The 14,643-nt window shown below is 36.9% G+C and overlaps 1 protein-coding gene across 1 annotated transcript in view; it reads left to right on the top strand.

Annotated features, from left to right (window-relative positions):
- The window catches only part of LOC132757439 (uncharacterized), a 109,004-nt gene that overhangs the window by 32,256 nt on the left and 62,105 nt on the right, over positions 1 to 14,643 (top strand). Inside the window, exons 2-3 of the mRNA XM_060748722.1 lie at positions 805 to 1,131; positions 4,579 to 4,685. Coding sequence (XP_060604705.1) covers positions 805 to 1,131; positions 4,579 to 4,685 — 434 coding nt within the window. The remainder of the gene's footprint in view (positions 1 to 804; positions 1,132 to 4,578; positions 4,686 to 14,643) is intronic.

The following is a 14,643-nucleotide window of genomic DNA, read 5'->3' as shown; positions in this document are numbered from 1 at the left end:
GGCACAGTAGCCAAAAATTAGAAAAAAAATGTTTTAGCTCAATGGTTCATCTAAAGTTAAGAAGTTGGTAACACAGCCTGATTATGGAAAACCCCTTGTTAACTTGCTGTCCAATATAAATGAATTTCTTGGAAAGGTTGTATATGAAGACTATATGTAACAATTATTGAATAATGAAAATATTTACAATACATTTGAATTGTTTTGATTATAGATTTATTTTTATTAATAAACGATAAAGTAATGCATTTGAAAATTAATGTGTAGAGATGAATAACAACACACCAGAATATATGTATTAATGCATCAAAGTACAGTACATAGATCTGTAACATGGAAAGCTATACAAAAGGAGTGTACCATAAATTTGGTTATTAAGTCTTGTAGGATGATTCAATTAATTGACTTTTGTATAGAGTTTCAAGCCAGATCATGTATTTAATTAGATAGCATCACTGGAAACTCAATATGACTGATTCAATATTCTATACTGCAGTCCATTTAACGGCGCTGTTTCAAAAAAATGATTTCTTTATTGCTCATCTATCAGCTTGCCTAGCAATACACAGATGGAACATCACATCTTCCTTGTCTCATAAATAACTTTGGAAGAAAAAAGCCTTGGTGCATGTGAGTCACTTGTTAGGGACATTGACCTTGGTCAGAAGATGACCCCTATTGTTTTCGAGGTCAGTAGGTTAAAATCAACATGGCCTTGATGACAAAAATGGATTATATTATCAAGCAATGTATACTTCAGTACTTTCAGTGCTTTGATTATGATATGTTTTTGTTTAAATTCAGGTTCAAATGTTAATATATTGGTACCAGACAGCCTTGCTTACGGAAAAACATGTGAATGTGGCCGAGATCTAACATTACCTTGCAAGTTCAAGAATAAAACGTTTGCCATAGCTTGGATGAATCTAAACGATATTTCACCAATTGCTCAGTGTGTACGTAACAGATGTGACATTAACCCTAAATACATTGATCAATACAAGATATCATATGATGCGACAAATCACATCTTCAACTTGACAATTATCAAGCTAACTATGAAAGACAATGGAAGAAAGTTTGTGTGTTCAGACGGAACCAGTACTGATTCACAGCTTATTTCGGTCAAAGGTAAACATACATTACAGTCTCCTTTTCCGATTAAACTTTTCGCTTATCTAAGTGTGTTATGTTTTTGTGTTTACATTTAAAAAGGAAAAAAAGATTTCTTTTAAGATTATACAAAGATTAAAACGAAAGTAATTTAGTAATATAAAAAAATGGGGTAAATTAGTAGACTATAATGTTAATGTTTTGATTTTAAATGGTATTTATGTCAATCTTAGTTAAAAATTTATCAAATGATATCAAATTACCTGTACTGTCTTGGAACTCATTCAGCAAAATGATGCCGCAATTTACATATCTTGAGAAACAAACAGTAGAACTACCTATTTTAAACATAGGGTTATGGCACATAGGAAGTGAGCAAAATTCACTCCAATTCCTCCAACTGTATGAGACCAGTAAAAACATCCTTACAAAATTTAAAATTTATTTTGCACTGTCTGATGTTTATTTGTTAAAAACTGGTCTCCATGTTTACTAATACTTGATAGGAAAGGGTACTCTTGTTATTTACAAAATAATTAAAGTATTTAGTGTTACACATAAATATCCTTCTTATGTTTCTAAATGTATCACTCTTAGACCCCCATTTTCATAATTCTGAATAATATATCTTATTGTTAAAGCCTGTGCAATCATGTGATCGTAATATTCTTAGAATCATATCTGGAGATTGATTTGACAAAAAAATAATCTAAGTTAATAGACATTAATTACTTAGAAACAGAATTGAATAACAAGTTTTGTACAAAATATTCGATGTTTCCTTTGAAATACCATTTGTTCAATTTTTGTACATTTGACACTTTTGTCATAATAAAAAATTCATTTTTGATGGGGTTGTAAATTTTTGAGAAAATTTTACATTTTACAGCCCGCTTGTTGTTGCCACTTTTGCTGTATTATAAGTTGGTTTATGTACATGTGTGCGTCCGTCAGTTTGTGCGTTCATCCGGATTTGTCCTGTCTATATCTTGCTAATTCCTTGAAGGACAAAATAATTTGGTACAAATGTTCACCATGATAGGGTGGTGTTGTATTACACACAAAACCCAAGTCCGTCGTTCAAAGGACAATGTCATACTTTGGGGTCAGTGCAAAACCCGTGTCTGGAGATAAACTTCCACAGGCATGGGGTTTTAATATAACTTGGGTCAAGTGTTCTTCATAGATGTAGTTCGAAAGAGTCAGGTGTCTGCGGTCTCATTTACCCCCGGCAGATCCCAGGACCATCCCGGTAAGTTACCGGGATGATCCGGGATGAAATTATTGTTGCAGTCACACTAACCCCGGCTGCACTACGGTAATTCCCAACTACCCACCCAGGATGCGCTACGGACTATCAAGGCAAAGCCCAGGTGAAGCTACGGTTTATGCCGGTGCTTCCCCGGTCGTTCCCGGATGACGCCGGAAGAGCCCCGGTTGACCCAGGCAGAGCCACGGTCGATCCAGGCAGAGCCCCGGCAGAGCACACGTCGATCCAGGCAGAGCCCCGGTAGAACCCCGGTGGATTGAAAACGAGTGAAAATGATTACATTGATACATAATTTTTATTAAATATAATATCTATTGTTCCAGAATCGTAATTCATGATGATTTTCTGAAAAATCCTTATGCAAGACTGGATAGAAGGAAACGGGAAGGGTTTTAATACAAACAAGTGCAATCATCGCAAATTGTCGTGATTCTTTTGAAATGAACCGGGCTCTGCCGGGGCTCTACTGGGATCAACCGTAGCTCCATCGTCATCCTCAGGGGCTCTGCCGGCATCCTCCGGGGCTCTGCCGGCATTCACCGGGGCTCTGCTAGCATTCACCGGGGCTCTACCCGTAGCTCTACTGGCTATATCATACCCCGGATCATCCCCGGTTTGTGTCGGCAGAGCTACGATGCTTCACCGGCGTAACCCCGGTCGTTCCCGGCAGAGCTAAGGATGAAGCCGGCAAAGATATACTTCCCGGATCATCCCGGACCACCCCGGTTATAAAATATTTTATTCCATCCGGGGTCAAATGCCGGATGTTGCCGGCAGAGTTACGGATGTACCCCGGTTGTTCCCGGTCGTTCCAGGATCACCCCGGACGTCTACCGGGGCTCTGCGGGGATGTAAGTGAGACTGTAGCTTTAGAAACCAAAGGTCAAATAACAAATGAAACATTCATTTGTGAGTATTACTATAAATATGGATGAAATTGAATATAACTTAAATATTTCCCATGTAAAGTTGAGTTTCCTCACGCAAAATAAAGGTCAAGGTCACAAGAGGTCAAAGGTCAATTTAAAAATATAAAAAATGCTTGTCATTTGCTAGTACAACTTCCTTACACATGGATGAATTTAAATAAAACTTAACACAAATTTTCTTCATGTTGAATTGAGTTGTCTCACACAAAATGAAGCTCAATGTTACAAGAAGGTTTTATTCAAAATATCGTTGTTGACGATGATGGGATGGTGTATCATTTGCAAATATTAGGTCTGCCGCTCAAAGGTCAAGGTCACACTTAGGGGGTCGGCCCAAAATCTGTGTCCGGAGCGTAACTTTAACATATGTGGCGGGATTTCAATACAATTTTGGACAAATGTTCTCAATAGTAAAACGGAGTATCACACAAAAAATTCAGGTATCTGTGGCAAAGGTCTTTCTTCAGGGTCAAATGTCAAATAACAAATTAAAACATTCATTTGTGAATATAACTTCTATATACATGGATGGATAATTTAATACAAATGTTCTCCATGGTGAGTTGAGTTGTCTTGTCAAGGTCACAAGAAGTCAAAGGTCAAATAAAAATATCAAAATTTGGTTGTCCGCACTATATCTTGTTAATAATTTGAAGTTATATGGCAAGTGGTCCGAGGATTTTTGGCGAATCCGCATGCGCTAAGCTCGACATATTGTCAAAATGGCAGTTCAGTGTTTGTTTGTGCGTATTTCCAAGCTTGATTTTGCCATAACTTCTTTGTGCATGGAGTAATTTTCAAATAACATAAATTGAGTTTTTTAGGCACTAATGTTTATCATGAGACTTCCTGTCAATCACGTGAACACGTCACTATGTCAGTGGTCAAGGTCACCTAAGATGATGTTTTTGGTATACAGAGGATATATAATGCACATCTCACTTATGTATACATCTTTCTCCTTGATCTAAAGGTTTAAGGTTCAGGTTTGATTTTAGACGAGCAGGCTCGTCATTCTGCCCGCGGGCATGACTTGCTTTTATCTAATGGACGTTTACAGGGTTATGTAGAAGTTCCTTCAGTTTTATCTATAGCATAATACATACTTCACCAGTGAAACTGAATACAAAATTGTTGAAAAGATTCTTATACACATTAAAAAATAACATGAATTTTTAGTACAGCTAATATTACATTGTATAATGAAATCAGTTTATTTCTAATAAGAGACTTTCAATGTATGAATACTTTTGATTTTTGTTACAGATTACGAGCCTCTGATTTTAGAAAATACAACAACTGGGACTATACAGGCGATTTCTGGCTGTATTACCAATGTCACGAAAGTTTTGTTTAAATGGATAAAGATATATGTATGTTCTTCCTTTCACCTTACATCATCAAATTTAAATGTCAGTGTTTTATTAAGTAGTTTATATTCATCATCCTTGATTGTAAAGTCTACCTTGACAGAATAAGATGGCTAGGAATTGTGAAAAACTTGCCAAATGAAAATATTTGAATATCATTAAAGTTAGCAGTTATTGTTTTTGCATATTGAATTTACAAGATGTCATCTGTGATAAAGTGATGAGATACTGATATATTGTTATAATTTAAATGTATAATTTCAAGTGTATAAGTTAAGAGAGGAATCATGAAATTTAAAACAATATCAGTTTGGATCATGAATATTAAAATTTTATGCCCCCGTCGGTCTGTAAATTAAACGGTTTCCGATCAATAACTACATGTATATAACGCTTAAGCTTTAGAACTTTAAACTTGGTATGTAATTCGTCATGACCAGTAGATGACCCTTAAATCAATGGCCATGGCCAGAAGATGACCCTAATGATTTTGGCGTCAAAAGGTCAAAGGTCAAGGTCACATTGACCATGTAGGTAAAACGGTTTCCCGTCATTAACTCGACAACCCATTGGTTGTTTGCCCTCAAACTGCGTAGGTACATTGGTCTTGGCAAGTAGATGACCCCTATTGAATTTGGAGTCGAGAGGTCAAAGATCAAGGTCATATTGACCTTGTAGGTACAAACCGTTTCCGATCAATAACTTGACAACCCATGGGCCCTTGGCCCACAAACTGCATAGGTGCATTGGTCTTGGCAAGAAGATGAACCCTATTGATTTTGGGGTCAAGGGATCAAAGGTCAAGGACATATTGACCTTGTAGGTAAAAACAGTTTCCGATTAATAACTTGACAACCAATGAGTCTTTGGCCCTCAAACTGCATAGGTACATTGGCTTTGGCAAGTACATGACCCCTTTTGATTTTGGAATCAAGGGTCAAGGGTCAAGGTCATATTGACTGTAGGTAAAAACGGTTTCCATTCAATAACTTGACAACCCATTGGTCCTTGACCCTCAAACTGCATAGGTGCATTGGTCTTGGCAAGTAGATGACCCGTATTGATTTCGGGGTTAAGGGGTCAAAGGTCAAGGTCACATTATCCTTGTAGGTAAAAACGGATTCTGATCAATAATTTGACAACCCATTGGCTGTTGGCCCTGAAACTGCATAGTTGCATTGGTCTTGGCAAGAAATTGACCTCTATTGATTTTGGGGTCAAGGGTTCAAAGGTGAAAGACAAATTGACCATGTAGGTAAACACAGTTTCCGATAGATAACTTGACAATCCATGGGCCCTTGACCCTCAAACTGCATACGTACATTGGTTTTGGCAAGTACATAACCCCTTTTGATTTTGGAATCAAGGGGTCAAAGGTTAAGTTCATATTAACATTGTATATAAAAACGGTTTCTGATTTAAAAATTGACAAGTTATGGGCCCTTGGCCCTTCAACTGAATATGTGCATTGGTGTTGGCAAGCAGATGACCCCTATTGATTTTGGGAACAAAGGGTCAAAGGTGAAGGTCACATTGACCCTGTAGGTAAAAATGGATTCTGATCAATAACTTGACAACCCATCGGCTGTTGGCCGTCAAACTGCATAGGTGCATTTGTCTTGGCAAGTCAATGACCCCTATTTATTTTGTGATCTAGGGGTCAAAGGTCAAGGTCATATTGACCTTGTAGGTAGAAACAGTTTCCGATCAATAAGCTGACAACCTATAGACCCTTGGCCCTCAAACTAGATAAGTGCAATGGCCTTTGAAAGTAGATGACCTCTTTTGTTTTTCGGGTCAAAAGGTCAAAGGTCAAGGTCACATTGACATTGTAGGTAAAAACGGATTCCAATCAATAACTTGACAACCCATTGGCTTTTGGACCTCAAACTGCATAAGTACATTGGTCTTAGCAAGTAGGTGACACCTTATGATTTTTGGTTCAAGGGGTCAAAGGTCAGGGATATATTGATCTTGTAGTTAAAAACGGTTTCCGATCAATAACTTGCAACCCATGGGTTCAGGGCCATTAAAGTGCATAGGTGAATTTGTCTTAGCAAGTAGATGACCCTTTTGATTTTGGGGTCAAGGGATCAAAGGTCAATGTCACATTGACCTTGTTGTTAAAAACTGATTCCAATCAATAAATTGACAACCCATCTGCTGTTGGCCCACAAACTGCATAAATGCATTGGTCGTTGCCAGTAGATGACCCCTATAAAATTTGGGGTCAAGGGGTCAAAGGTCGAGGTCATATTGACTTTAGGTAAAAATGGATTGACCTTGTTTGTCAAAATAGTTTTCTATCAATAACTGCACAACTAATGGACCCCATGACCTTCAAACTCCACAAATGCATTGCGTTTGACCTCAGTGGAGTTTAGGTCAGCGGTCAAGATTACAGAGGCCCTTGACCTTAAAACCTCACAGGTCTTGGCCAGTAGATAAGCTCTATTGATTTAAAGGTCAAATTCACATTGACATTGTATATAAAAATGGTTTTATATCAATAACTCAACACTTCAAGTTGTCTTGGTTGATGGGTATATAGGAGTCACTCGATGGTCGGTCGGTCGGTCGGTCGGTCGGTCGGTCCAGCCGTCCGTTGTATTTTCCTTGTCCGGAGCATAACTTGAAGGCTAATGGTTGGAGTTCAATATAACTTCATACAATGGTCAAGCACATTGAGAAGAAGTACAGTCCACAAGAACCATAACTCCATCTTCACTAATTACAGAGTTATTGCCCTTTGTTACTTTTCCTTGTCCGAAGCATAACCTGAAATCTACTAGTTGGAATTCAAAACAACTTCATACATGTGTACAATGGTCAAGCACAATAAGGGGAAGTGCAGTGCACAAGAACCATAACTCTATCTAAAGTAATTACAGAGTTATTGCCCTTTGTTACTTTTCCATTGCTTTCTTTTCTCCGGACCATAACTTGAAGACTAATGGTTTGAATTCAGTATAACTTCATACAATGATCAAGCACATTGATAGATAGTGCAGTGCACAAGAACCATAACTCCATCTTCACTAATTACTGAGTTATTGCTGTTTGTTACTTTTCCTTGTCTGGAGCATAACTTGAAAATTACTGGTTGGAATTCAAAACAACTTCATACAATGGTCAAGCACAAAAAGGGGAAGTGCAGTGCACCAGAACCATAACTGTATCTAAAGTAATTACAGAGTTATTGCCCTTTGTTACTTTTCCATTGCTTTCTTTTCTCCGGACCATAACGTGAAGACTAATGGTTGGAAATTAATATAAAATCATACAATGTTTAAGTACATGGAAAGGAAGTGCAGTGCACAAGAACCATAACTCCATCTTGACTTATTTCAGAGTTATTGCCAATTGTAATTTTCCATTGCTTTTTTTGTCCTGAGCATACCTTGAATACTAATGGTTGGAATTCAATACAACTTCATACAATGATCAAGCACATTGCGAGGAAGTGCAGTGCACAAGAACCATAATTCCATCTTGACTAATTACAGAGTTATTGCCCTTTGTTACTTTTCTTTGTCCGGAGCATAACTTGAAAACTACTAGTTGGAAATCAATACAACTTCATACAATCGTCAAGCACATAAAGAGGAAGTGCAGTGCACAAGAACCATAACTCCATCTTTACTAATTATAGAGTTATTGCCCTTTGATACTTTTCCTTGTCCGGAGCATATCTTGAAAAGTACTGGTTGAAATTCAAAATAACTTCATACAATGGTCAAGCACATTAAGAGGAGGTGCAGTGCACAAGAACCATAACTCTGTCCAGAGTTATTATAAAGTTATTGCCCTTTTGTTACCTTTCCATTGCTTTTTTTCTTGTCCAGAGCATAACTTGAAAACTACTAGTTGGAATTCAATACAATTTCATACAATTGTGACATGTATTTAGAGGAAGCGCAGTGCACCATAACTCTTTCTTGACTCATTTTTGCCCTTTGTTACTTTTTATTGTCCAGTGCATAACTTGAAAATTAATGGTTGGAATTCAAAGAAACTTCATACAATGGTCAAGGGCAGAGAGATGAAGTGCAGTGCACAAGAACCATAACTCTATTTGGGCTAATTACAGATATTGACCTTTGTTACTTTTTTGTCTTGTGCATAACTTGAAACCTAGTAGTTGGAATTCAATACAACTTTATACAATGGTCAAGCACAATGAGAGGAACTGCATTTTACAATAACCATAACTCCTTCTTCAGTATTTGAAGAGTTATTGCCCTTTGTTCCTTTTCCTTGTACAGTGCATAATTAGAAACTAATGTTTAGAATTCAATGAAACTTCATACAATGGTCAAGCGCAATGAGATGAAGTGCAGTGCTCAAGAAGCGTAATTCTTTCAGGACTTATTAAAGAGTAATTCAATAAAACTCCATCAATGGTCAACCACATTGAAAGGAAATGCAACATACATGAACCACAACTATCTTTAACTGTCCACAACCATAACTCTACTTCAATTCTTTTGCAAGGTATTCTGTTACTAGTAACTTCCTCATTTCCGAAGCAGTCTTGCGGGGGTATTAATCACCTTTAATGATAGTTCTAGTTTTTATTAAACTTAATTGCTTTTGGTAAAAAACATTTTAAGGTCTGATATAATTGAACAAATTGGCTGTCATTTATGATTTAAGGAGGCCTACATGATTCACAAAAATGCATTTATATTTGGCAAGATTTTGTGATAACTTTGTCATGAAATTGCTGCACACAACCTTAATGGTCACAATGACCTAGTCCTTTGTCATTACAAGTAGACATCCCTATATTGAATTTTGGTCACCAAGACAAAAGCCAGTCACAATAAACTGGCGAATGACTGATTGGCTGCCGATATAGGGCATACATGTTTTACAAACATAACTTCTTTTGTTACATTCTTCTTTTCTAGCATTTTAAAAATATGTGTCGATTAATGTTATTAAGCTTTAGCGTTCAACAATTTATATTTGATCATAGTAGGCGACCCTCAGATTATCCTATTTTGACCATTTTATTGCCCCTTTTCCGTCCCCGTACGGTACATCTACACAACAAGATACTAGACAGTCGGGTAGAGATGGTGGTGGGAATTTTTGAGTTGGAATAGCTTCATTAGTTAAATGTTGCTCTACTTTTCTGATTTCATAGTAAACACATTACCTTACACATGCAAAAATTCGTTTCACTACGAAGCTTCCCTTATTCCCAAATGTTTAAATGATCAATTCTGGCATATGTAATATGTCTTAAATTCTACATATATTTTTTCACAAAGGCTTCAAATCAACGTAAGTTGGTGACACCAACTTTTCCACCAGTTACTAGTATTTCCCTTTATTATCCCAGAAACACTCTGGGAATCGTCATAGTTGGATAGATCTCATTGAGGGGGAGTGCAACACACAAGAATGATAACCTACCCTGCATTATTTTTCTGTTATTGACCTTTGTTATTTTTTCACATAGGATTCAAATCTGTTATCACTTCAGCCATCAATTTTCATTACTAAAAGACTTCTTAAAATTGAATTATACTGCTCTACTTCATATACATTCTTTCAATGAGCAAACACATTTGGCGGGGGATGGCCATGTTAACATTGCTCTTGTGCATTTATGTTTAGATCATTTGACATCAGAAAGCACTGTAGGAGCACATTTGGTCTCGGAGCACATTTGTCTTACGTAAGACCGATGCGGTCCCATTTGTCTCACATGAGATAAATGGGACCCCAAATGTCTACCCCAAAACACTCATTTGTGTGACAACTGTGCTCCGATCAAGTTTTTTAAGGGACATGAAAGCACATTTGTCTCATGTTTTTTTAAGGAGAAGAAAGCACATTTGTCTCATTTCATTTTACATGAATTATTTGTCACATATTTTCCACGGCAGAACTATTTTAGAATCGAGGTTCGCCTTTTAACCTCATTTCAAGTGTAGTCATGAATAGGTTTAATACTGCTTTTTTATGAAATCTTGAATTTAAAACTACTATTCTAATATCTCTTATTCAAGAATTTGATTGGCTCAACCTGAAGGCGTACGCTGAAACATACGGAATCCCGTTTACGAAAGCACGATGTACGATGATGAAAACAAGATGGTACGAACGTGAAACAACGACTTAACGATGTTGAAACAACGATGGTACGATGGTTAAACAAAGAAGGCATGATGGTGAAAATGTGATGGAACGATGATGAAACTGCGATGGCATGATGATGAAACCGCGATATTAATTTCACCATCGTGTCATCGCATCATCGTGATTTCACCATCGTGTCACCGTTGTTTTCATCATCGTGCCGTCGTGTTTTCATCATCGTGCCGTCGTGTTTTCATCATCGTACTATCGTTACATCGCGCTTTCATCATTGAACTTTCGTGTATAGCGTTTTCAATATTTCATTTTATAAGTACATTTATATAATACAACAATATTGTATAATTAGGAAAAGATTTTGTTTCATGTGTGTGATGATAGGCGTACAAGTGTATTGAATTAGGGAGACAAAAATTTACTTATGTCCAAAACGGAACACCGTAATCGGTTGATATTCGAACGATCTGCGGATGTTTTTAAAATACAAAATTTCACCACTTACATGTAAATATGTTGAATAAGGCTTAAGCCGGTGCTTGGGGGGCTTGGACGGTAGTTCCAACTTGACAGTACCGCCTATGAACAGACTTAATCAAACTGAGCCTGCAACGTTTTCAAACTTGCCGTTTTGCAATTTCTTTATGCAGGCGTCACACTGTCCCGAATTTGGCATCAGATGGACACACGAATAAGGAAATGTTCAAATTCGGATCTGATCGTAATAACGTCGTGCCATTCGTGAGGGCATCTTTTTCCATCGTATGATCCCCGGCTGAATATTACAAGCTCCGGCAGCAACTTCGTGAAGCGATTCCAAAATCTTTGGCATGCCAAAAATTACCCGAAGACATTGCGAAGGTTCATTTTCTCGTGTTGAATTCGTATGTCAATTTTGACCTTCGTAAGGCCGTCGTGAAGCCTTCTTGTCAAATCGTGTAGTCTTCGTCTTTTCTTCGTGTGATCATCGGTGCAATCTTTCAGGACTTATTAAAGAGTAATTCAATAAAACTCCATCAATGGTCAACCACATTGAAAGGAAATGCAACATACAAGAACCACAACTATCTTTAACTGTCCACAACCATTAACTCTACTTCAATTCTTTTGCAAAAGGTATTCTGTTACTAGTAACTTCCTCATTTCCGAAGCAGTCTTGCGGGGTATTAATCACATTTAATGATAGTTCTAGTTTTTTATTAAACTTAATTGCTTTTGGTAAAAACATTTTAAGGTCTGATATAATTGAACAAATTGGCTGTCATTTATGATTTAAGGAGGCCTACATGATTCACAAAAATGCATTTATATTTGGCAAGATTTTGTGATAACTTTGTCATGAAATTGCTGCACACAACCTTAATGGTCACAATGACCTAGTCCTTTGTCATTACAAGTAGACATCCCTATATTGAATTTTGGTCACCAAGACAAAAGCCAGTCACAATAAACTGGCGAATGACTGATTGGCTGCCGATATAGGGCATACATTTTTACAAACATAACTTCTTTTGTTACATTCTTCTTTTCTAGCATTTTAAAAATATGTGTCGATTAATGTTATTAAGCTTTAGCGTTCAACAAATTTATATTTGATCATAGTAGGCGACCCTCAGATTATCCTATTTTGACCATTTTATTGCCCATTTTCCGTCCCCGTACGGTACATCTACACAACAAGATACTAGACAGTCGGGTAGAGATGGTGGTGGGAATTTTTGAGTTGGAATAGCTTCATTAGTTAAATGTTGCTCTACTTTTCTGATTTCATAGTAAACACATGCAAAAATTCGTTTCACTACGAAGCTTCCCTTATTCCCAAATGCGTTAAATGATCAATTCTGGCATATGTAATATGTCTTAAATTCTACATATTCAGTTTCACTGGCTTCAAATCAACGTAAGTTGGTGACACCAACTTTTCCACCAGTTACTAGTATTTCCCTTTATTATCCCAGAAACACTCTGGGAATCGTCATAGTTGATAGATCTCATTGAGGGGGAGTGCAACACACAAGAATGATAACCTACCCTGCATTATTTTTCTGTTATTGACCTTTGTTATTTTTTCACATAGGTTTCAAATCTGTTATCACTTCAGCCATCAATTTTCATTACTAAAAGACTTCTTAAAAATTGAATTATACTGCTCTACTTCATATACATTCTTTCAATGAGCAAACACATTTGGCGGGGATGGCCATGTTAACATTGCTCTTGTGCATTTATGTTTAGATCATTTGACATCAGAAAGCACTGTAGGAGCACATTTGTCTCGGAGCACATTTGTCTCACGAAGTGTGACCGATGTGTTCGTAAAAACATTCATATTTGCGACAAATTGGAAATGAGACAGATGTGTTCGACACACAATAGAAAGGACACTCAAAGCACATTTGTCTCACATAAAAATTCTTAAAAGATAATAATTATGCCCATCGTGTATACCGGCTACCAGCCATTGTTCTGTGATTTCTGTATTTATAATACCGTTTTTTAGGTCACTTCCAGTTAGTCAAAAACTTCCTTAAAGAAATATCCCTGTTCTGCGTGTCATAATGAAAATTTCTACAAGTGCAGCATCCAATACCTAAACACATATGCAGCAAGTCTATTCTTTATCGTTATTAATTGTGATACGTTTATTTTAAAAATGCTTAAAGTTTTATAAAAAATGATTTATGGGCACTAGAAATATTCTTAGCAAAACAAGGTAGTATCTATGGTGGCATAAAGGGGACATAGAATTTTCTTATTAATTACGTGCGCACACGATAGCTATTACGTGGCTACGCGATACTATTACGTGCGCACGCGATAGCTATTACATGCCACGCGGATATTATTCCGCATTTGGAACCTGACCGGGATCCTCGCATAAATAGTTCGACGCCCCGTGTATGTGTCGAACCTACAGCGGTTAGGGGATTGTGTTTTTTTTTTTTTTTTGGAATGACTCGGCCACGGAGGCCCTTAAATGATCTATGGAAGAAGATAAGAAGACCATTACACACGTATTTTGTTTTTCATCAGAAATATATGTAGAAAAAAAAGTCATTTTTCCAAGAATTGCGGTTTTCAGATCCGCCCATTGAAAAAGCACTTACAACATGCATGAGTTTCTAAAATAATCCGGGTGATGCCATTAATAAGTGAATATCGGGCCACTCAGAATCGGGCGAGACGCGACTTTTAAATGAGACACGAAGCGAGACACAATATTGTAACACGAGATCTCGCAATGTCGAAGGATTCCGTACCACGAGATTTCAGAAATGAATAATTTTTTATTTCTTAAGATAGGGCAAGTATGAATTTATTAGTATTCAAATAATGATTTCTGAGGTAGTTAGATGCTTGTAACCCAAAGAAATTCGCGATAAATGTGAAATGATGTGATATAAAAAAGTAGCAAATTGTAAAACATAGTAATTGACTTCAAACAAAATTCTAAATCACTTCAACTGTACAAACTGAAAAAAGCAGCAGATGAAAAAATGATTCAGGTAATTAGCCAATGAATAACTTTTTGGAGCTATAAAAAGTATACCAAAAATAAAAAAGCTTTTGTGGAATACAAATAAAAGCATTTTCTCAGGCATAATAGGCCTTTAAGTGATTCTATGTAGACTATAAAGGAAATACTACTTAGCGGTATTTGACCTGGAATCAATTTCTTGTCTCACGTCGACGAACGAGATGCGAAGCGAGACGCGAGATTTCGGCGAGATGCGAAACGAGTTACGATATTGTATCATTCAATATTCAACCGATTACGGTGTTCTTTTTGGACATAAGTAACATTTTTGTCTCCCTGAACAGCTATGCACAACGGTACAAAGGTGAAATTGAA

This window comes from Ruditapes philippinarum, unplaced genomic scaffold (genome assembly GCF_026571515.1).
Source record: "Ruditapes philippinarum isolate M1 unplaced genomic scaffold, ASM2657151v2 ctg22_1_1_1_1, whole genome shotgun sequence".
Taxonomy (NCBI): Eukaryota; Metazoa; Mollusca; class Bivalvia; order Venerida; family Veneridae; genus Ruditapes; species Ruditapes philippinarum.
This window is presented reverse-complemented; position numbering and strand designations above follow the sequence as displayed.